Below are 23,344 nucleotides of genomic sequence, written 5' to 3' on the forward strand. Positions count from 1 at the left end.
AGTAATTAACTTATTAATCTGTTTAAGTAAGTGGTGGGGTTTGAATTCTGCCTTAACTTTGATCCACAACGGATTAGTATTTAATTTGTCGGATTGAAAAAAATCGTAGAAAAGCAAAAAAAAAAGTATATATTGTAGCTGAGGATGATATATAATATGAATATCAAGGATAAATCAAGAACTTCTATGATGTTACATCTTAGAGAATGAAAAGAAACATGAATGATTCAGTTGAAACCAAGAAAGCTGATGAATGCTTTGCTTTCTTTCCTTTGGCATGGCAACTTTAGATGCATTCATTAGGGATAGAACCAAACTTGTGGATAAACTAGAACATCAAGAATCCAAAACATTTTCATCAAGTGTTACTTTTAAATGATTGTTTAATTTGTCCCATAGGAAAAAAAAAAAAGGGAAAGAACCTACCCTTCATGTCTTCAAAAAAAAAAAAAATGGTCCTAAGTAATCATCAAAGGGTCATTGGAATTGTGAATGAAATCTAGGGCACATGGACAATAAAGGTACAAAAGGAATAGTTAAATCAGAAATCCACCCAACAAAAAGAGAAAAAAGAAAAGAGTTTAATACTTCAACATATGGTCATAGGAAGTGAAAAAAAGTTGTTAGGAAATTGTCATTTTCAGTTAGTAGTGTCTTAGATAGTGCTGTTAGGGACAAGTCACATTCTTTTCAACATTGGCAACTTGTAAAGGAAAATGCTTATTCTAACATACAATACAACCAAATTCATTGGTTCCTAATATCTTCTCTCTGTTTGTTATCTTTTATTAGGAATTAAAAAAGAGAATTAAGCACTTGCTTAGCTTGTTTCTTCAAACATTCCTAAAGAGAGTGTGTTCCTTTGTCTTGTGGTCTTTTCAAATGCAAGCTTCATATAGCAGTTCATGTTAAATCATCCCACTTAGTTTTGGATAATCAAGAATATTCATTTTTGCCATAGAAAAGTAGCATGTGTTTAATAGGATATCCAAGGGAATAAACCTGAGATAATCTTTGCTTAATGGCTAACCAGAAATTGTTAATAACTCCTACTGTTGAGTAGTGCTTAATTATATCACTATCAGTTATATATATATGAATGTTTTTGTTCTTGGTGTTAAGACCTCAAATGAAATAATAGACTTTAATTTCCTTTATTTTCATTTTTTTAATCTCTTCATTTGAAGCTTAAGTTACTCATAAATGTCACAATTGCTTGGAATAAAGTGATAAATGAACTTTGCTTACAGGAATAACACCAAGATAAAGCAGATGTTAAATAGAGTTTAAAGACATTGATTTCCAAAAAGCATCTTGTTAAGGGCCACTCTTTTTTCACAAAAGATCTTCTTTACAAAAGAAGAAAATATACTTGGTTAATTAATTTCTCTATTTTTTTTTTCTATATTGACTATATGTTAATTATAAAATTGTTTGTCATGTAATATTATATATTGTAAAATAAAACTAAATATTTATTAAGTTTTTTGTTTGTTTCATTTTTATTAATTAGCATGCAATGCAAAATTATCTATAAAGATTTCCTCCCTATTATAAAAAAAAAAAAAACTAATTTCGTTTTTAATAAAATAAAAATAAAAATTGAACTTTAGTGTCTCTTAGAACCGTTCATAGTGTATCTTTCACTTTTACAGTAGTATAGTACTATATATTTTCTTGGAATAGAAAATAGTTTAAGTTTGTATAGACATCAAACAAAATAAAAACTAAATTATAAAAAAAAAAAATCAAAACTTAAAGATGATTCACTTATTTGTACATTTGAAAATAAAAGATATTACACATACAATAAAAATCAATTAACAAATTAATTAATACATATTTATGTTTATTTATATATATTGATTTAATATATTTTTAATTAAATAATTAATCACCAAAAAGTTAAACACATTATAGTGGATGAATAGTCAAATTTATTTACTGTCACAAAAAAAAATAAACTTATTTACAGTATTATAATAAAAAAACTTATAAAAGATCAAAAATATATTTTTATATATATAATAACATTCATAAATATTATTTTTGATGAACAAATAACATAATTATTTTAAATTACTAAAAAGTTTAGTTTAAACTTTAAAGTGGTTAAATAGGGTAAGTGTAGTGTCTAGTTGAAGAGTAACAGTATCTGTGTGTCTCATCCTGTTAGTTAGGTTTGGTGTATTCTAATTTCTTTCCCTGATTGGTTATTCAACAGGAAAAAAGGTCCCATCTTTGTATGAATTTTTAAGTGCAAACTCTAAACTAACCAAACAAAGAAACAAAGTTGCCAATTTGCCATATTCTCACTGCATGTGTCTCTGAAAAATGAAAATGGTTCCAAAGTTGGGTGGTAGAGTTGAGGGTGGTGGAACTGGCTATGGAACCAGTCCTATCTGAATTTCAATATATAACTGCTTCAACGAAATTCATGGCTGCCACTTCCAATCTTTGGTGAAGTTCATTCCTTTTTGAGTTATTACTATGGCCCTTTTTGTCTCTTGTGCTGTAACCGTCATGGCTTACATGGGTTCAACTTCAATCATCTCGCTTTTCTCAATGGTACAGTTTCTTCTTCTTTCCCCTGCAAAGTTTCATCCTTTCTTATAGATTCCAGATTTTTCTATGTCTGAACTCTTTCGGATGGTTTTTATATCTTATTCTGTGAAATTCAGTACCCAAAGGATTGTTTGTTTGTTTGTATTGTTCTTTTCTTCCAGGTATATAGGAGCAGCTAGGCTTATTCAATAATAAAAAAATTATAAGTTGGTTCATGTATGATAAATATCACTCCTTTTCTGTGGATATTGTTGATCCCCTTCCAAAAAGAAATTGGAAATTGCGGAAGAATTTGTTTTATTTATTATTATCAAAATTCAAAACACAGTGAGGTTGCATATCTTTGATGTGCAATTTAGAATATTGACTTATTGAAAATAGTTGATTAAATTAATCAATTCCCAGCCTGTTTCTTGGCTCCTGAATTAGATGTAAGATTAACAGTTTATCATTATTTTGTTGTTTCTCATATGCTTTTCATATTTGTCCTAATCATGGTGCTGCAGGTTTAAACGATATGATCTGGTGATAACCTCTTTTGACTTTCAGCAATGATGGATTGGCAATTGTGGTTCAGTTTTGACTAAGTTCTTTCAGACGGGTCATCTGAGCAGATATTTGTATTCAATTTCACCTTATCTGTTGAATGTTCTAAACCCTTTCGTGCTTTAGAATCTGTAGTGTATGTGTTTTGGATAGTAATTAATATCCTTGGTTCTAGATAGACTTGTGGGGCAAATCTCCTTTGGCAATATAGCTTCCAATCTTGGAAGAAGCAAACTTATTATCCTTCCAAAAGAAGTTATTTATGTTTGAAGACTCTGCTCTGTTGGGCATTGGGCAAATCTCCTTTGGCAAAAGTTACTTAATTTCCTTTGGCTTGGAACAATTTCTGTCATCTCAAGACAAAGATTACTATTCTGAAGTAATTCCACTATCCACTAGGAACTATTTTCACTAGGGCAAATCTTCTTTGGCAACATTTGGTTACCTTACCTGCTTCCTCTAATTCCCCAAGTAGTTACTTCCTGAAAACCAGAAAAAAAAAAAAAGATACTTTCAGTCTTTGAAACTTCTTGAGTTTCTGTTTAAATTTCCAGTTCAAAAACTGGGCAAATCTCCTTTGGCATTTTGGAGTCCTTAGTTGACACAGGTTATCCTGTTAGGCTAAGCTCCTTTGGTATCTAATCATCAGTTTCAGACTTTCAGTGATCAAGATATTCCTTTTAAGAAACTGAGTTTCTATCTGAAAGAAATAGCAGTATCAATCAGGCATTGTACACGGCTCTCCTTGAGGTCAAGATCAACGTAGCTGTTGTGAATTGCTATATATACAGACACTAGGGTTTGATGATTCTATTTGGTTGAGAAGGTAATGATCTTATTGAATTCCTACTTATTGTTAATTTTCCTATATGAATATGAGAAAAATTGTCTGTCTAGTATGATCAATTGTCTGCTAAAGGCTTTGGTTAGTAAGGAAAGGAGACTACTATGCTTAGCTCTGTCAAAGAGAATAAATAGATAAATAATAAATAAACTCTACATTTTCATTACCAGGTCGTGTTCCTTTCCACAAGATATTACTGATTGCAGATTACTTCTGAATCTTATCTTTCTGAGTGGTGAGAATTCCTCTGCATTGACTACCAACTCTATCTTTTCCTATTGTTGTGTTATTATATTCTTGTGATTTTGCCATTGATGTTACAATGGACGCATTTATGACAGACATCTGGTTGATGGATTCACACATTGCTGATTCGGACTGGGAGACCTCCAGTGACAGCAGCAGCAGCGATGATCAAGAGGATATTGATTTTTTATATGGTGGGAAAGCTTGCAGCATATTATCCAGTTTAGAAGAAAGCATTGAAAAAATTGATGATTTTCTCTCATTTGAGAGGGCATTTGCTCATGGGGATGTGGTCTGCTCGTTGTCAGATCCATCTGGACAGATGGGCAGGGTTGTAAGTGTTGATATGTCTGTCGATTTGGAAAATGTTCGGGGAAACATATTGAAAAATGTAAACTCCAAGAAACTTCTGAAGATTCGCTCCATTTCAGAAGGTGATTTTGTGGTCAAGGGACCATGGCTTGGTCAAGTTCAAAAGGTGGTGGATAGAGTGACTGTATTGTTTGATGATGGAGCAAAATGTGAGATTATCGCATTGGAAAAAGAGAAGATTTTACCAATCAGTCAAAGTTTTCTTGAGGATTCACAGTATCCATACTATCCAGGACAAAGAGTAAAGGTTAAGTCTTCCACTGCTTCTAAATCGGCTAGATGGCTTTGTGGCACTTGGAGAGACAATCAAGATGAAGGAACTGTATATGCTGTGGATGCTGGTCTTGTTTATGTTAAATGGATCGCTTCTGTTCTTGGATTCAATTCTAATGTCAATGTCAATGATCCCACCTGCTGGCAAGATTCCAAAAACTTGACCTTGCTGTCGTGTTTTTCGCATGTAAACTGGCAGCTTGGTGATTGGTGCATGCTCCCTATCGCAGACCAAAAGAAAGAGATGTTTCAAGATTCTTCTACGAGTGATATTTCTGCTGAACATAATATGGCAAGAGGATATAAGAGAAGAAACCTCAACTCTAGTATTGGGGAAATATTCATAGTTGGGAAGATAAAGACTAAAGTGGATGTTGTGTGGCAAAATGGGGAACATACTTTGGGATTAGACCCACAGAACTTAATCCCAGTTAATGTCATAAACACTCATGAGTTTTGGCCTCAGCAGTTTGTACTGGAGAAAGGAGCTTCTGATGATCCTCTTAAGCCTAGCAGTCAAAGATGGGGTGTTGTTCAATCTGTCGACGCAAAAGAGCGTACGGTAACAGTACAATGGAAAACTGTTCCCATATCTGAGGTAGATAATCTGGCCGGAGAAACAATGATTGAAACTGTAAGTGCCTATGAACTTGTGGAGCACCCAGATTATTCCTGCTGTTTTGGTGATATTGTGTTCAAGGCTCAGAAACAGATTGATTCCCAAGCTGATAAGGATAATGCAAAGTCAGTGACCGACTTGAATGGAGATGATCCTCTGAGAGGCAAGGATGAAATCAGTGATCAGAATAAGTTCCCTGATGACTTTTACCTGTCTTGTTTTGGTAATGTTGTCAGTTTCGAAGATGGTGATGTTGAGGTGAAATGGGCTACTGGTTTAACAACCAAGGTATGAAATCAAACTTTTTGTTCTCAATATTTTGTAGTTAATGATGCTACTGGTCTGTGGTGAGATCAAACTTATGAAGTTTTTGTTTATGCTTATCAAGATGAAAATTTCGTTGTGCTTCTTAGGTATCTAAGCTGAAGTCAGGGTAGAGTTTGGTGAGATTAGGATGATTATTTCAACTCTCTTGTGATAGAATAGATAAATTATTCCTTTCATTGTCAGAATCCTTATATTTGATGAGCCGTGGAACTGAGATGGAACCATGTTAGACTTCGTTATATTACTTCACTTTGTAGCCTTTCATCTACGGGAAGTCCTTATAATTTTCCCCTCACAGGTTGTACCTTATGAAATTTTTCGCATTGATAAACATGAAGATTCAACTGCAACCCCTGTTCCTAATGAAGTAAATGTTGAGGAGTTGACTCATGAGATGATTGTACATGAAAGTCTTCCTTCTGACCAGAAGGGAAAGGTGAGGGCAATAACTTCTCGAATTATGCTTTCATATTACTATCACTTTTTTTTGTGTGTGAGATGCTTAATTGGGACATTGAGATATAGAGGTCTCATGTTAGAAATCAATAATCGTAATCTTTTTATTAGATTGATTAAGTTTTCCAAGGTTATTGTCCAATCATGAGCTGAGTTTCATGTTTTCATTATCAGGACTTATTAAATTGTGATAGTGGTAGAGGGAATCATGAAAAGCATCCAGGAGAGTGCAGTTCCTTTTCTATTCCTCAAGCTGCAATTGAACTTTTTTCAAGCATTAAAACCAGCATATTCCAAACATTTGGTGTAACTTCACTTTATGGAGCAGTTTCCCGAGTCCCTACATTTGAAGAGGAAAAAGGAACCAATTTTCTTGAAAAGAAAGATTTTGAAACTTGTGGTCCCTGCCCCGAGTCAACTCCAGTGAGTGGGTTGGAGACAAATGAAGACAAACTTCCATATTCTGAGTTCGTTAAGATTCATGAGAGAAATGATTCTCCAGTTTCTTTAGATAGCAACAGTTCTAATCAGTTAAAGCAGTTTGATATGATAGATAATTGCTCAGACCACCACTTTTTTGATAAGGGAAAAGGGTTGGCGATATCTCAGGTTAGAAATTTGCGTATCAGCAATTACAGCGACATATAATTACAATGAAAACCTTAATTTTATTCATCCCTTTTGTTTCATTGTAGGTAAAAAGAGATTGGGTGAAAAAGGTTCAGCAAGAATGGAGCATCCTGGAGAAAAATCTTCCTGGTTTGCATTTCATCTCATTGGTTTTGAAAACATGTTTTATATTATACAGTGCTTAAACTCAGAATATAAGCTCAGAGTTGGGTCAGAATATAAGTTCATAGTGTTTCTAATTCCTTTTTACATTGTAATTAATAGAGAAGATTAAGTTTGAGACCAGTTTCATTCTTAGGAAGACCAGGACCATTAGATTTGGTGGTAGTTACTGAAAACTTTTACTTTAGAAATCAAAGTCTCTGCAAATTCACTTAGTATATTTTTTGGCCAAACAGAAACTATTTATGTCCGTGTTTTCGAAGAAAGAATGGATCTCATGAGAGCAGCCATTGTGGGTGCGTCTGGGACGCCTTATCATGATGGGCTCTTCTTCTTTGACATATGTTTTCCTCGAGAGTATCCCAGTGAACCACCTGTAAGCTTTCGGATTTAGGTTTGCTGTGCTTGTTGAATTATTTTCATGTTTATTCATGCATAGAAAAACTGCATATTGGTTTATGAATATGCTCTAATGCAGTCATTTTGGCCATGTAAACTCCATGCAGATGGTGCACTACCATTCTGGTGGGCTCAGATTAAATCCTAATTTGTATGAGTCGGGAAAAGTGTGTCTGAGTCTCCTGAATACATGGACTGGCACGGCCAGCGAAGTGTGGAACCCTGCATCCTCCACAATCCTTCAAGTCCTTCTCTCCCTGCAGGCCCTTGTCCTTAATGAGAAACCTTATTTCAATGAGGCCGGATATGATCAACAAATTGGAAGAGCCGAAGGAGAGAAAAACTCAGTCAGTTACAATGAAAATGCTTTTCTTGTCACCTGCAAATCGATGTTGTATCTGTTGAGAAAGCCACCCAAGGTAAAATAAATACTACTAGTACTTAAGCTTGGTTTTCCTTTATTATTGTGAAATAGTGTTGGACATTTATTCATGTAAAACATGCATGCAATGTTGCCTGTTGCAGCATTTTGAGGCACTGGTGGAAGAGCACTTTAGACAACGCTCGTGTCATATACTTTCTGCCTGTAAGGCATATCTCGAAGGCGCTCCCATCGGAGGCACTTCTGGTTCTGGAAAATCCGAGGATGAAAACCAGAAGGGGACTTCTACAGGATTCAAAATTATGCTGGCTAAGCTCTTCCCCAAGCTTGTTGAGGCATTTTCTGATAAGGGAATTGATTGCAGCCAGTATATTGAGCTGCAAAAAGAAGCTAGTCCTAAGTAGTGAGTAATCCTGCTAGGACAGTCCAACCATATGTATAATTAATTTGTTTTCATGGGATCTGTAAAATATGTTAAAACACCCATCTATGCTATGTTCACTACAACCACGATTTGGTATGAAATGTCAATGATGTACCCAAAAAAAAAAAAAAAAACCTTATGGTCTCTGTGTATCATATTTGATTGCATATGTGAAATATAATGAAAATGAAATAAGAAGCATTGCATTGATTGCTTTGCTTTATGCCTTAAATGTGTCTTTTCATGTTTCATGCACAATGATTTGATGTTATATAGCAGCAACTAGCAAATTAGCAATATCTAAGTATGGTTCCTAATCAAAGTATTGCTTATCTTCGATAAATCATGGTAAGAAACAAACATATTGGTGATCCTTGCATTCTAAAATATGACCGGTTTCAGAATAAAATGAAGCAAATGCAAACAATGCTTTGGTGAAGAACTGAAGATTGAGAACAAAACTACCATTAAAAAGGGTATAGACCTTAATTTATGTATACCTTGCTGCAACTAATGAGAGAGCAAGTTTAAAAAACAAGAGATTGATCACCTTTTTTTATTAATAATTACATCATTACACAGAGTTCAAAAATAAAAAAAGGATTTGTTGACTTTTATTTTAACCAAACGAACACAACGACCAACGGAAGGGAGCAAGAAACAGAAGTTTCAGCAATGGACTCCATTTCTTCTTCTTTTTCTTTTCTTCATCCATTGCTTCTAAACCCTTCAAAAACCCGCAATTCTCCATCGAACCCTAAATTTGTTATCTTTTTGTTCTTTTTCTTCTTCTCCTTCTTCACGTTCTCCTTTTCAGCCTCAGATTCTCCTTTTCAATCCACTTACATTCGCCTCTGCGACAACCTCGTCACCGCATTCCCGATCCGCCCCAATGCCGCCGCAACCTCCTCCGCTGCCATCGCCGACTCCCTCCGCTTCCAAACTGGCTACTTCACCAGCGCCCACCGCCTCTTCAACCGATCCGCCGCCTCCGACTACTCCAAGCGCCTCAATTTCCGCGTCACCTCCATTCGCATTACCCAAAACGACGACGTTTTCGAGCTCCGAGGCCAAATACTTCTTCAGCAGCGTCGGCCCAACACGAATTATAGAAGGTCGCTGAGGAAGGTTTACCGAGGTCACAGAGTTACGAATTGGGGAGTTTCACAGTGGATTCGAGCTACTCTCAGGGGGTTCTGGTCACGTTCTTCTGGTAAGCTTTGCATGCTTGGAACAGGATCTTATGGTTACAAGGTGATTAATGCTAATGTTGTTCTTAAGCTTAGTTACCCTTTGGATTTGAATGTTTTGGATCCTTTGGTTAGTGGAACCCTAGAAAGCTTTGATGACAAGAGTAGCTTGAATTACTTTGAACCTATTTCAATATTGGCTTTGTCTCAGGGTTCGGATTATAGGTTTACACTAGTTGGGAATGAGAATGGTGGTTGTGTTGGAGGATCTGATGGGGAGAATTTGCCCCTTGGAGACCTTAGCAAAGGAGCCTGCACTGTGTTTCGCGGACGGATGGATCAGTTTGAATTGGAATATGGTAGTCACTGTGGTGATGTTAATTGCAACCCTATTGGTTCCGGTGCCCAGAAGTTGCCGGATTTCTTGTATTTTTATGGTAGCAGATGTGCGACAAGACGAAGGGTTCAAATGTTGTTGGGTTTTCCTGACACCAGTTACCATGGTTTTATGTTTCCATTTTATCCTAATACAACGTTGATATCCGAGGGTGTGTGGGATGAGAAGGAGAATCGGCTTTGTGCATCTGCTTGCCGGATATTGAACTTCACAGGAGATTTAGGTAATCCTTATGTTGGAGATTGCTCAATTAAGCTTGCGCTGAGATTTCCTGCGGTTTTGTCGTTGAGAAACAGGAGTTCTGCTTTGGGCCAGATTTGGAGTGACAAAGGGATTGGTGATTCTGGTTACTTCGGTAAAGTTGGATTTAAGAGCTCCTTCAAGTCTGCAAGGGGTCTTCAAGGTTTCCAATATGTGTATACTGAGATTGAAAGGGTAAGAAAATATTGTGGAGGAAAGATGAATGATAGGGGGAAGGGAAGAAAGAAGTATCCAGATGGATATTCTTCTGATATGCGATTTAGCATGACCGTTAGAAGCAACAAAGGACAAGTAGCTTCTGGTTACTCATCACCACTATTTGTTGGGGAAGAGAGCTATGAAGGAAGGCTATATGGGGTTCCAACAAAGATGGGAAAGCTGAAATCACCAAGGACTGGATCAGATAATTATAGCAGTTTGTTGAACGTCAGCTATACAATGAACTTTAACCCTCCACCTGATTTCAACCTCACTGGTCAAATCTCTTCAGGTGAAGTTAAAATTAGTGCTGAAGGAATCTACAATAGGAATACTGGAAATTTGTGTATGACAGGATGTAGGAATTTGAGATCAAATGGCAAAATACTGATGAAGAATGAGTCAATGGACTGTGAAATAGTAATTAATGTCCAGTTTTCTGCATTGAATGCAAAGCGACGTGACTCTGTTAAAGGAACTATAGAGAGCACTAGACTAAAGTCTGATCCTTTCTATTTTGGTCCTCTTCAGCTGTCTTCAAGTTCCATTTACACGAGTCAGGCAGATGCATCAATCTGGAGAATGGATTTTGAGATTGTTATGTTGTTGATATCAAACACACTTGCATGTTTACTTGTAGGATTGCAACTCTTACATGTGAGAAAGCACCCAGAAGTGCTTCCTTACATTTCGGTTGTGATGTTGCTTGTTATTACTCTAGGTCACATGATTCCCCTGATTTTGAACTTCGGAACCTTGTTTAGCCACAGCCAGCAGACTGTGTTTCTTGGGAGTGAAGGTTGGTTTCAAGTGAATGAAGTAGTTGTGAGGATGGTGACAATGATTGCTTTCCTTCTCGAGCTGCGTCTTCTCCATTTGACCTGGTCTTCGAGACAGCATGAAGGAAGCCAGCCAGGTTTGTGGGTTTCCGAGAAAAAGGTTCTTTGTATGACTCTACCATTGTACGTTGGTGGCACACTCGTTGCTTGGTTCGTGCATATATGGAAGAGTGGTCACAAGAAAGGATCTAGATCATTTCGGCTATCACGCCACAGGTTTAAGTTTCCTCTTGGTCAAGCTTACCAGTCTCCTTCCATCTTGGAAGACTTAAAATCCTATGCTGGTTTGCTCCTCGACGGTTTTCTGCTCCCACAAATAATATTTAACATAACATCCAAAGCAGAAGGGAATACTCTGGCATCTTCTTTTTATGTGGGAACAACCATTGTTCGGATACTGCCCCATGCATATGATCTTTACAGGGCTCACACTACTGCATGGTTCCTTGATTCATCATATATCTATGCAAACCACAGAATGGGTTTTTACTCCACTGCGTGGGACATTGTAATACCATGCGGTGGTGTTCTGTTTGCAGTCCTTGTATACTTACAACAGAGATTTGGCAGCAGGTGCATTCTTCCAAAGAGGTTTAGAGAGAGTTCTGTATATGAGAAAGTACCTGCTATTGGTAATGATGAATTGTGATAGCTTAAACTGATATAATATTATTGATTGCAGTATGTATAATGATTTGTAGCCTCCAAATTTTTGAGCTATGGATGGCATAGATTGCAGTGTCACATACACAGTTCACATTATAGCAACAGAGGATTTTTTGGCCCTGCAGGCGGCTTATCATATCTTGTTACACAAATTTTGCCCCCGTTATTATTACTATTTTTTCTTTAGCTTCCTTGATCTCGAAGGATGTATCACTGCAAAAGAAAGAGAGCTTTTATTTTTCTCTCATTTGTTATCCCCTAATCAAACACCAGAGTCAACATCAATCTGTAATGTTGTCGTTTCTTTCTTGGTCTGGAATTTCTAATGTTATCTGATCTTCACATCACTTCACACGGGCAGGAACCTTTATTTATTTAAAATAAATAATAAATAAATTCAAAATGTTATCTGATACTAGAGGTTCAAACTTCATGGTCACTAGCAAAAGGTTAAGAATTTGAGATTTATATATAATAATTTTAACGTGTCCAATATTTGCAGCAGCTGTCAAACGAAAGTAGAAGAGCCTAGAAAATCAATGAAGATGTGACAATGAAGTATATAGTTACATAAGGTTGCACTCTAACAAGATGTACAGCAAGTTGATTGATAATTATAATACTCTACAGAATATTGGGTGATTGTACATAAGCTATCACTATTTCGAAGAGAAGGCTAAGCCTGTTTGAGAAAGCACAACCTGAAAAATAAATGCCAAGTTTTGAATTAGAATTCTATTAAGAACTGTTAGAAGAAATATTTTTTGCAGGTAAGTTTCATATACCATCAACTAATAACAATCATACATGACATAACTTCAGGTAGAAAAAAGCGCATAAAAAATCAATCATGCAGTTTCTTCTGTGAATATTGTAGCAATTAGCAAAGAGAATTGAAGGAGAATTTAGATGGCCCAAAACGGAGTATTTATTCATTCAATAAAACAATGGCCTTCACATTCAACATGATTTATCAGCATTTCAACAGCAGCTACATGACTTGTTGCTTAACTGAAATTGATTGAAAATGAAGCTATGAAAAGAATCTAGTGCTTTTGGTCTGTACATACATGGGTTTATATGTAGGCATCCGTTCATCATGGTTACAAACAGTCAAAGTCGCCACCTGATGCTAGTGTCTAGTTGTCCATAACCTTCTCTCTATTTCTTTTACAGGTCCAATAACATGTTACAGGATTCTTGACAAAACTACGTGGGCAACTACAGAAACCCATCTCTCACCAGCAATGCCGTAACCTTTGTCTTTGGTGTGACCTGCAAATGCATATTATCAAACTAACGTAAGCAAAACATACATATTCGTATATTACTATCTAAATACCAAAACTTCCAAGTTACAATTTTGTAGTTCATGCTTTCAGGGCTAGTTTCAGTTTAATTGGTATGATTCAACTTCAGAGTACTACTACTAATTAGCATAGACAATATCCAAGTATCCAAAGATAATACTACTAAAAGACAAAATTAACGAATGAGTATACAAATTTCACTAAGTATAAAAATGATTTGGACGGAAAAAAAAGATATCTCATCACATTACATTTTAAGCAGACTTCTTGCCAGTAAGTATTCTAGATATCTGAAGACCCCTGCTGAAGGCTTCATTGAAGAGAATCCTAGTTTGCATTGATTGAAATCCAGGTAACCATGAAAGCACTGCCACAGGAGCCATAACAATAATCCCAAACATCAAATCATACAGCCGGGCTAGGGAAACCACAGTCTCCCATATCATAGTAGGCTGTAGAAATGGTCTGAGCACCAGAGCAATTGAAATCATTCCCCAGCCAGTGGGAATGAACGCCATCATGCTTGTGATAAGATCAACAAATTTGAATTTAGTGAACTCTAGTAAGAGAACAAGTACAAGAACTGTGACCACAATCACTAGAAACTGAACCAGTCGATAATATATGTGCTCCTTTGTAGCATATTTATCCCGTGCATATGCCATGATAATATAAATACCAACAACCACAACCATGTATATCCACGACAGCAAGTAGACACTTATACTGGTATTGCCATTTGCAATGCCTAGCTGATAAACGATACCATACTGAAAGAAGAAGAATCGAATATCTAAGATGATTTCCAACAGCTTTCCCCAGATACCTGTTGTTCTCAAATGGTCTTGTTCTTCATACCACCATGTTTCCCAGCTATATTCTGCCTTCTTGAATGGGCCACCTGGATACCATATCCAATTCATAAAATCCTCAAAGTCATATACTGTCTTCAACCAATCAAACCCAGAAGGATTAAAAACAAAGGGGGACATTATCCAGGAAACTACAAGAAACCAACTTGAGATCGTCATTGCTATGTACACAAAAGTATTCTTGGCCAATGGACTATGAGATGCATATACAATTAAAATAACTCCAAGTTCAATAGCCTTCACAAAATGGCTTCGTGCATATAACCGATAGTTCTCAGCAAAACTTTTGTGCTCCACCACAAAACCACGACCAGTGGCCCGGTACTTTGCACCCCCATGAAGTATAGTGCGACCAAAGTAATGGGAACGGGTTCCCAAGGAAAATGTATAGAATAATGATGCAAGCTGCAACTGCATCGTCAAGAAATCCCACACAGCTGGAAGGAATCCATGCTCAAGAGTGTTCTCCACGATCATTGGCAGAGCAGTGAAAAGACCAAGCTGGATTATAAACTGCTGATTTATGACAGCACCAAGGGCTTTATTGTTGGTAGCATTATTCATGGCTTCCCCCTCAATGCCACTGAGAGCCATATAAAGGCGGCCCCAAAGGAAGGCATAGACTGTCAGTACAATAACCATGGAGTTGAAATAAAATCCTACAGTTGTATAGAACACTGAGAGCATGCGAAAGAAGTCCAATCTATGGCCCAGCCGGTAAACATCTCTGCTTAGAATTTGCTCACCGTTGCCACTAGAAACCTTTGCTTCAAACATGGATACCTGATTCAAACCAACATCTCTTCCTTTGCCTACCTGTATATATTCATGATGTGTTACATTGCCACCGCGCAGTGTACAATTGAATCCAGCAAAAATATCTTCACTGATATTGATGACTCTAGAGGCCTTGCTCACTCCACCCCGACCTAAGAACCAGAATCTATCAAACACATCCGGGTGACCATAGTGCATTCTTACTTTCAAGGGGTTTGCTAAAACACGCTGGCCTAGTGTCACAAAACTTGTCTCTTGTGCTGACATGAACCAAGCAAGAGATGAAACAGAACCAGTGAAGATATTCTCTCGGACCCCCAAAATTGTTGGCTTCCTAATACCATAGTGGATGTTAAACTCCTCCAACAAATTTCGCATTTTGAGAGCCTCCTCAAAATAATTGTCCTGGTTCATATCAATGGTCTGAACTGCATCACCCCGTGTAAAGATTATTGCATGATTCTGATTCTCTGGCTTCCCTTCTCCGAGTTTCAAAGGTCCAGGCAATCTGATCCGATAAATTTCAACCTCACTCTGCAATTGCTGATCATATTTAACAAGAACAGAGTAATATTCAGTTTCATCCCTCCCCAAAGAAACCTCATCAACATATGCCACCCGAAGGGCCTCATTATTTTGCATCAAATACAATATCTCTTCAGCACGGGGATTTTTTTCTGCCTTGTGGCGCCCATACAGCTGGCAGGCCAGCACATATGAGAATTTCATCAAAGCACTCCCATATTCATGTCCCTTGAACAACAGGGCCACACTGCTATCTGCCCTCCTGAGATTCCGTGCAGATGGAGGCCTATTTGAGGATAGGTCATTCAAACTGCTGTTATGATTTGTTGGATTATGTGAACCAATATGTTCTGATCCCTGTCTTATGTCCATCTCAGAGGCTGAATCAAGAAAGGAAAGCATCTTCAGGGCCCTATAATAATACATCATGCCCCGGACTGTGCGAGATAATGTTTGACCTCTATAAGATACCCAAAGGCGAAGGTCCCTTGCTTTAGCTGTCCAGATATCATCCTCATCTTCCAAGCCTTCTCTATGCATCCTTTCAATAAAATTTCTCCATTCATCCTCATAAATCCTCTGCAAATAGTATAAGGTAGTGACACCGTCCTCGTTCTCCTTGCGGAGAGACTCTTTGCTATAGACAACTTCCTCATCATAATACGGGGTCAAAATACTGAAAGCCATCATTTTTTCAACTTTGGGAGCACGGGGCATGTTCATAAACAAGGAATTGCTAAAGAAAGCAATCCGTCGTCTTGCCTCAAGATTCAAAGGAACATTGTGCATTGAGTCTCTGGAAGTAAGAATTGTATGCAACCGTCTGAGCTGCTTAATGAAAACTGTATCTTCAGCGTCTGGAAACTGAATAGCATTCTCAAAGAGCAATTCTGGGTCCTCAGGAACCAGACCTTCCTCCTTCAGTTGGGGGATGGACTTCTTCACCCTCGGGAATGATCTCACACACAGCTCATACAAGGCTTGCAACAAATTTACAGCTCTATCCAGATTGATCTCTGGTTTCAGCAATAGCTGAACAAAATCGCTCACCTTTTCATGTATCCTTGGTAACAGAGACATTCTGTAAGCTTCTGTTAACTTGCCCATCTGAATGTAGGTTTCTATCTCCCCAAATATATTATTCACAATGACGGACTCTCTTTCAGCTTTAATAATTGCACGAAACAAATATTTAATGCTATCATAAGCTTCAATGACAGCACACCGGCGATACTCATTCTTGCATATCCTCAACCAAAGGGACGTATCAGACTCATTTTCCAGCTCCTTTGCCTGACTGAGTGCCAGCAGAAGTTCATTGCAGAGAAGGAAACAAGGCCACCGAATAACTCTAATATTCCAGCAATTTGGCGGCAGTTCCAAGAGCTCAAATTCTCTATCACTGATGAGATCTTCCTCCCTGAAAGTAATGATAATCTCATTCCATATTAAGGCAAATCTAGTAGCCTCCACTTGGCTTGATTCAATCTTGGTGTAGGGTCCACCAAGTCCATAACGCAGTCTGAACCGGTGGATGGCATCACGAAGCTTCTTTATGGGTGATGCTTTTTGACTTAGAAGCCTCTCCTCTGGCATCAGATTGAACTGCAATGCACTTGCGAAGAACTGGAACCTAAGTCTGAGTTGTGAGATATTCCGAATTTCACCCAGATGTGAGAACAGACCAATGGTGGCACCGTACAAGGAAGAGAAAATAGAATACCATATCTGCAGATCCATGAAGTAAATCAGCACAACAGGTAACCAAAGCAAAACAACCGCTGTTCTGTTGGTTTTACTGAAAAACTCATGCCATTTGTAATGTTTCATCCTAAGCTTCAATAGAGCCTTTGTTGGTGCAACTAAAGGTTTAATCTGAATAAAATAACTGAAGGAAAACTTTGAAACCAATACAAGAACCCAGAAACAAGTATACTTTATATTATCTACAAGCCCTTGTCTCACACCACGACCCACAAAAATCCGAGTATGAAACCACCATGTCAAAAAGTATACAATACTCCAGTCTAATTCCTCGATGAAGTTGCGTAACCACGGCACTATGAAAAGTACCAAGGCCAACAGTTCTGGGATGAGAAAGAAAAGGACAGCCTTGAGAAATGTAATGATCCTCTGATTTGCCTCATCTGGCCAATCTCGATTAGAACCCTTTGCAATCCAAATCATTGCATAAAAGACAGAGAACAAAACAGTCCAAGTTATGGCAGCCATGCCCTTCAGTACCATCCTAACTCCAAGCCATTTAGTCTCCCTAGTAACCATGCTATACTGAGTCCCAGCATCAAGCACCGACTGAAGCAACCTTAGCACACTCCAAGTGATAAACAAGGTCAACATCTTTACCTGGACATCCCTCCCCTCCAATGCATCCCACGGATACTCAGTCCCCTCCCAAGCAACAATGATTGCAGCCTGCAAGAACAGAATGAGCATGACCCAAAGCCTATCAAAGCTCTTATAAACATTCCAGAATGACCTCTGCTCCACAAATCCGGTCTTCCCGACGCGCTTGTTCTTCGGAGTAGTCCCAAAGAAATTGCACTCCAAATTCAATGGCCACTGAAGCTTCTTCAAGCACCTCTTGCTCCAAAAATACTCATTAATATCATCATAGTTCCTCCATGCAGAGTGAGGAGCTTTTCCATTCCTACTGCTATCAACCTCAGTCTTAACAGTATAGTAAATAGGCATAACAACAGACTTCAAAAAGGCACAATCACCAGAAATAGAAGGTAAAAATGGACGACCAGTGTCAGGGTCTATGTGCTCATCAAGAACATAGTTAAGCTCTTTTGCCATGAAATGAAAGATATAAGAAATACACTCGGGAGCAAAACGAAGGTTACCGGACTCTCCCCAAACAAGGAGGAAGAGGCAGACATAGAGAAGCTCGCGGCGGAAGAGATCGTCAGGGGTGCGGCGCCGGGGGAAGATCACGTTCGATTTCATGCCGAGGTAGGAGCACCATGCTGTGTAGTTGCGGAGGAGCTTCCGCCGGAACTTCTTCAGAACGCCGCTGTCGAGAGCGTCGACGGCGGCAGGCGGCGGCTCCAACCGCATCTGCGAGTTGGCGAGGTGAAGAACAAGGTGCTCCCTCTGGTTCCGAGCGTTGTCGTTTTGGAACCCGAAGAACAACCTTAGCCAGTCGAAGAGGTCCATCTGCGGCTCCCTTGGTATGTACGGGTGCTCCGGTAGGTCGCCAACGGCACGGAGAGCCGCTGCGGCGGCGCGAACTTCCGGCGACCTCTGGGAAGGGTGGTCAGCAAGGACGTCGTGCACCGGAATAATGTTGTAGACTGAATTCACCGACGGAGGTGAAGGCGGCGGTGCGTAGTTCACGCCACCGCCACGCACGGCGGAGGGACGCTGTCGTAATTGCATTGGAAGCTAGGAAGTAGGAACCTGTCTAAACTACACCGTTTTTGAAGTCATTTCTCGTTTCCTCGAAAGAGTTAGTTCAACTTCTTCTCTCCAATATCTCGTGGTTTTTTGGTTTTCTGAGTTTCACTATTTTCCCGTTAGCTATGGCGGAAGGAGTAGAGTGAGCGAGTGTGCGAGGAAGGAGAAGTAGACGTACACGAAAAAAAACTGATCCTTCTCTTTTTTTTTACTTTTTCTTAATCTGACACCTTCACGCGGCGGGGAGCCGCGGTGATTTCCACGCTCCCGTTGCGGTGGTTGGTTTATACTGGATTACTGGGGGGTTTTAGTTTCTAGTGGGACCCGTTAGCAGTCTTAGCACCATCATTAAAAGTTGCTGAAACGGTTTATCAATCGGGTAACTAGTAACAATGAGTTATGTGGGATCCTGAATGAGATTCGAATCATGGTTGTGATGATTAGGAAATGGACGGCCCTGATGAAAGCGTTTGAAAATGCGACGTTATAGGTGGTGGCGTGCGGAATTGAATGGAGAGTACAGTGTTTATGTTACCAACAGAGACAGGGACCGAGGGAATCTCTGCCTTTGAGTTTGAGATTATGGGTAATTTTGTATTTTTTCATATTGATATATTGCGTTTGTTCCGTGGCACGTGCGACACGTGGGGAGCTGCATCAGCATCTCTTTGTTTTTTCGTCTCAAATAAATGCATGATCATTGTTCAATGTCCATACTCCATAGAGTTCTTTTTGATAAATTTGTCAATAAATGTTAATTAATAAAGAGCCTTGGGTTCACTTATCTGGCTCATTAGTAGGGTTTTTTTTTTTTTTTTGTCACGTTACCACTTGGACTTGCTCATATTATATTATCATTATGACAAGTTTGGTCTTAATCACTTCAAAGCCATCCTTGAACCACTTACTTTTTAAAAATTATAATGGAGTGCTTTGCTGAAATCGAATATGTGCCAAAAGCATATCATAGCGATATCTTCTTTTGAGTAATTAGTCTTGTTTTGTTTCAAATGGAATATTTTGTTTGGCCCTACCAAAACTTACGACTGTAGATAATTTGGCTGAAAATTAAAATCGAATCTCCTCATATGTCTTTGTGAGACAAGGAAGAAAAGGGTTAAAAATATGGTTTATGTTGCGTGCCAATATTAACAGTCAATATGCAATCACATAGTCCATTAAGTGCACTCAGTTATACTATATGAAATTAATTACAATGTCTGCCTGAATATTCTCATGGATCAAAGCCTCAACACGGAGCCCACCTCCCAAAAATAATACTATAAAAAAAGATAGGAGTTCAACATTGCACATGCATGTGTAAGTAACATTGGAGTTTTTTTATTTACATACACCGTTCTCAATTATTCAACTTACTATCCTTAGACAAATAAAAATAACAATTTGCTTTAAAATCGCTATGATATTCAACTACTAATTATGTGTCTTATTAGAAAGTGTACCTAATTCAAATTCAAATCTTAATTATAACTAAAAAGTTGATATATAAAATCGATAAGGAAAAGGTGTGTGTTAGATGTAATTTACCAAAAGAAATTCTTGCATGCTCTAATGAAGGATTTTGTATGTACTCCTTGTTTTTATCAACATTTCTTCTTTTCATCTTAAACGCGGAATAGAAAATATATTTACCACTACATTATTGTTGGCACTCAATGTAATACCAATCGTTATCATATTAAATGTTAAATTTACAGAAAATCTAATACGCTTGCAATGGACATCATTAATTTATACAAATTATTCTTCAATTCCTCTTTACATGAAATATACATCAAAGAGAATGGTTACATTTGTAATTAAACTCGAAAAAAAATCTAACATTAAAAGATCGGTGTTCTTTGTTCAATACTTCAATTAGTAGATTGAAACGTGGACAGAACACAATTGCTATTATAGACATGATCATTGTACTGTACTTCAGCCATTATAGACATGATCACTGTACATATGAGCAGTAATATTTAGACCCTCAAGCATTGCTTCTCCTCTGGTGTTGAAGTTGAACGCACATATTCCACCATTGTTGATATCAATAGAACGAAACCTAAATATTTTTATCAATGTCTACTCGTCAATATAATTGAGTAATGTTGATGTACTATAAAAGAGTTTTAGGTAATAATGATTGAGCAAAATTAGCAATACTTTTTTCACTAAACTTAAGAGTTTAAATATTTAATTACGTGATCAATAATCTTACCTCTCGGGACCAAGGCCTAAAGCAGTGCAAGTTAATGCTCTCAATATAGATTTGTGAGTTATGATCAGAAAACTTTCTCCCTGAAGAAGGCAGGTTTTCTTAATACTCTGTCAATTTTAAATCAATACTTGCAAGAGGGAATAACGTTAAAAACGTAAAATCTTACAGGTGATAACAAGATTTCCTTCCAACAAGCTCTTGCAGCACCCCATAGATCTCGCACCGGATATCTACCATTCATGACAAAATTAGCTGGATCTTCTCTCCAGGTTATGTACTCTTTCGGATATATTCGCTTCGCATCCACTGCCTCCAAATTATGAACATACTGATTTAGCTTAGACACAAAGAATAGTAGGTAGTCAACAATGTCAAAAAAATATTATCATACAGCTTTTAATGGTTGAGAACCATGTCAAAAAAAAATTGACCAAATAATAATAAATAGATTTAGTTAGAGAGGTAGTCACACCATTTTTCATGCCTTCAAGGTGATATAGAGATATCTCTCTAAGCGAATCAAGGTAAATCAATGGTTTTTCTCTCCCTTGCCATATAATTTCAGCGGTTTGCTACATCAAACAACACGAAGATTTATTAATAAACTCATGATCAAAATTAGCATAATTGAGAATTGAATTTCATTGGCACCTAACTTTAGCGCGAGATATTGGACTTGCAAAACACTGGTCAAAGTACAAATTTTCCAAGGCTTTCTTGCACCTCTCTGCTTGCTTCTCCCCGTCTTCAGTTAGTACAGACAAATCTGAACTTCCCTGAACAGTTGAACATACATGCTTAATTTAATTATAACACTGCCAGATGCAACAAAAGAATGTTCCACCTAAAGCATCTAATCAACAAACTAAGACATCAATCCTAGAAACACTTTAGAATTACTCTAAATTTATAACTATTCTCCTATACATAGTTGTACAAAATCAAGACACAATGAACAGAAAATTAATTCATGCATTGGAAAGTGAAAACCGATAAACTCAAAAGTAGAAAATAAACCTGGATCCTACTTTCTGCATTCCAAGTACTAAGACCATGTCTTAGAATCATGACTTTCTTTGGCGAAGCGATTAACTCATTTGTTAGGGAAGCTGTTCCTTTGGTAAAATCATAAGCCCCACCAGTTAAAGACAAATTAATTCTAGTTGGAAGTTTCTCTGCAATAATGACACACGTTGTATTAGAGGTAATTGGAAATTGCAAGTTATAAGCGTATAAGAGTGAAAAGAGAATATTTGAGGTGTCACCTGATGGAGTAACCTCATGACTTGAACAACGAATTGGGAGAGATAAGATTGAAGGGGTACGAAGAAGCTGAACTTTGAAAGAAGAAGAAGAGAAGAAAGACAAAGAAGAAAAAGGAGAACTCAACACAAACCCAGCACCGAGTATTTCCATTTCCATTTTCGATCACAATTCAGAAGCTCATGTTCTGAGCTTTGCGGACCATAAAATTTCAATTCCTGAGATATATCCGAAAAATATCTCCCTTCCAATATATAATATCTAGGATATGTCTTCTCTATTTGTTTGTTTGAGATCGTACAATTTTATAATTGTTATTTATGTGTATTATGTTTATTATAGTTATCTAAATTATTGGTTCTATTAAGTAGAATAAATTAAACAAAAATAACTAACTATAAATAATAATAATAATAATAATAATAATAATAATAATAGTAAAATTTATATAAAAAAATACTAAAAAATTTTGAAAAATTAAATATATTTAAAAAAATAACATATTTAATAAAATAATGGTCTCATTAGATAGAATAATAATAATAATAATAATAATAATAAATGAAAAAGTCTAGGGGACCAGCAATTTTGTTAAATTTTGGCCAGTATGTAACCAGCAAAAAAAAAGTGAGCTATTGGATAAAATCTCACACTAATCTCACACCATTAAAACCATCATTAATGGCTATTTGATGGCTACAAATCACAAAAGTTGCTGACCCCTAACATTCCTCATAATAAATTATAACGTACTAAAAAAGTACTAAAAATATCAAAAAAATATTATATAAAAAATTAGAAAAATTAAATATACTTAAAAAGATAATATATTTAATAAAATATTTTTATGTATATAACTAAGATTTATATATTCTTTTAATAGAAACAACAGTATCTTTATCTACTAATTTTATATAGTGTTTATATACTTTATTAGAGTTTTATAATTTAATTTAATATTCATTTATGTTAATATGTTAAATTATTAGTTTATTTGTATATTATTTTCTATTTTTGATATACAACATATTTTATTATTTTTTAAATATTATTTTTATAATTGTAAAAAAATTAAACTCCAATAATTTACTTATAATCACTGTCAATAATGTATGTCAACTCATTAAGTAGTTAATCTATAAAATAAAAGCTGATTC

At 36.9% G+C, this 23,344-nt stretch overlaps 4 protein-coding genes and 1 non-coding gene across 6 annotated transcripts; 2 read left to right on the forward strand and 3 right to left on the reverse strand.

The window, feature by feature from the left end:
- Positions 1-2,114: 2,114 nt before the first annotated feature.
- Positions 2,115-8,477, forward strand: LOC112783504 (probable ubiquitin-conjugating enzyme E2 24). Of its 2 annotated transcripts, XM_025826475.3 has the most exons (10): positions 2,115-2,568; positions 3,072-3,937; positions 4,126-4,190; positions 4,297-5,753; positions 6,091-6,228; positions 6,423-6,857; positions 6,944-7,007; positions 7,277-7,416; positions 7,547-7,858; positions 7,965-8,477. In XM_025826475.3, exons 4-10 carry the CDS (start codon positions 4,308-4,310, stop codon positions 8,223-8,225), a joined length of 2,796 nt encoding a protein of 931 aa, XP_025682260.1. In that variant the 5' UTR covers positions 2,115-2,568; positions 3,072-3,937; positions 4,126-4,190; positions 4,297-4,307; the 3' UTR covers positions 8,226-8,477. The 2 variants fall into 2 exon arrangements, with proteins under 2 accessions (XP_025682260.1, XP_025682261.1); XM_025826476.3 differs by lacking the exon at positions 4,126-4,190 and having other exon boundaries at positions 2,128-2,568.
- A 365-nt stretch (positions 8,478-8,842) lies between these two features.
- Positions 8,843-11,948, forward strand: LOC112785313 (uncharacterized). Its single transcript, XM_029296461.2, has 2 exons — positions 8,843-9,499; positions 9,647-11,948. Exons 1-2 carry the CDS (start codon positions 8,921-8,923, stop codon positions 11,777-11,779), a joined length of 2,712 nt encoding a protein of 903 aa, XP_029152294.1. The 5' UTR covers positions 8,843-8,920; the 3' UTR covers positions 11,780-11,948.
- Positions 11,949-12,246: 298 nt separating this feature from the next.
- Positions 12,247-19,284, reverse strand: LOC112783503 (callose synthase 11). The gene is made up of 3 exons (XM_072230768.1): positions 13,358-19,284; positions 12,867-13,071; positions 12,247-12,497 (listed from the first exon to the last, which is right to left on the reverse strand). Exon 1 carries the CDS (start codon positions 18,680-18,682, stop codon positions 13,361-13,363), a length of 5,322 nt encoding a protein of 1,773 aa, XP_072086869.1. The 5' UTR covers positions 18,683-19,284; the 3' UTR covers positions 12,247-12,497; positions 12,867-13,071; positions 13,358-13,360.
- On the reverse strand, positions 15,638-15,720 carry LOC112788385 (small nucleolar RNA J33). The gene has a single exon (XR_003195751.1). It is a non-coding gene; the product is annotated as a small nucleolar RNA J33 (small nucleolar RNA).
- A 1,143-nt stretch (positions 19,285-20,427) lies between the features above and the next one.
- Positions 20,428-22,484, reverse strand: LOC112785103 (probable 2-carboxy-D-arabinitol-1-phosphatase). The gene is made up of 7 exons (XM_025828527.3): positions 22,190-22,484; positions 21,942-22,099; positions 21,581-21,700; positions 21,397-21,496; positions 21,091-21,230; positions 20,925-21,004; positions 20,428-20,768 (listed from the first exon to the last, which is right to left on the reverse strand). The coding sequence occupies exons 1-7, from the start codon at positions 22,344-22,346 to the stop codon at positions 20,642-20,644; spliced, it is 882 nt and encodes a 293-aa protein (XP_025684312.1). The 5' UTR covers positions 22,347-22,484; the 3' UTR covers positions 20,428-20,641.
- Positions 22,485-23,344: the final 860 nt, after the last annotated feature.

This window comes from Arachis hypogaea, chromosome 20 (assembly GCF_003086295.3).
Source record: "Arachis hypogaea cultivar Tifrunner chromosome 20, arahy.Tifrunner.gnm2.J5K5, whole genome shotgun sequence".
Taxonomy (NCBI): Eukaryota; Viridiplantae; Streptophyta; class Magnoliopsida; order Fabales; family Fabaceae; genus Arachis; species Arachis hypogaea.

Coding starts and splice junctions, on each gene's coding strand:
- LOC112783504 (XM_025826475.3), top strand. CDS start 4,308: ATGGATTCACACATTGCTGATTCGGACTGGGAGACCTCCAGTGACAGC. Junction 7,008..7,276: donor CCTGGAGAAAAATCTTCCTG/GTTTGCATTTCA, acceptor TTGGCCAAACAG/AAACTATTTATGTCCGTGTT. Junction 7,417..7,546: donor AGTATCCCAGTGAACCACCT/GTAAGCTTTCGG, acceptor AACTCCATGCAG/ATGGTGCACTACCATTCTGG.
- LOC112785103 (XM_025828527.3), bottom strand. CDS start 22,346: ATGGAAATGGAAATACTCGGTGCTGGGTTTGTGTTGAGTTCTCCTTTT. Junction 21,701..21,941: donor ATGCAGAAAGTAGGATCCAG/GTTTATTTTCTA, acceptor TCAACTGTTCAG/GGAAGTTCAGATTTGTCTGT. Junction 21,497..21,580: donor GTCCAATATCTCGCGCTAAA/GTTAGGTGCCAA, acceptor TGTTTGATGTAG/CAAACCGCTGAAATTATATG.
- LOC112785313 (XM_029296461.2), top strand. CDS start 8,921: ATGGACTCCATTTCTTCTTCTTTTTCTTTTCTTCATCCATTGCTTCTA. Junction 9,500..9,646: donor CAGGATCTTATGGTTACAAG/GTGATTAATGCT, acceptor GCTTTGTCTCAG/GGTTCGGATTATAGGTTTAC.
- LOC112783503 (XM_072230768.1), bottom strand. CDS start 18,682: ATGCAATTACGACAGCGTCCCTCCGCCGTGCGTGGCGGTGGCGTGAAC.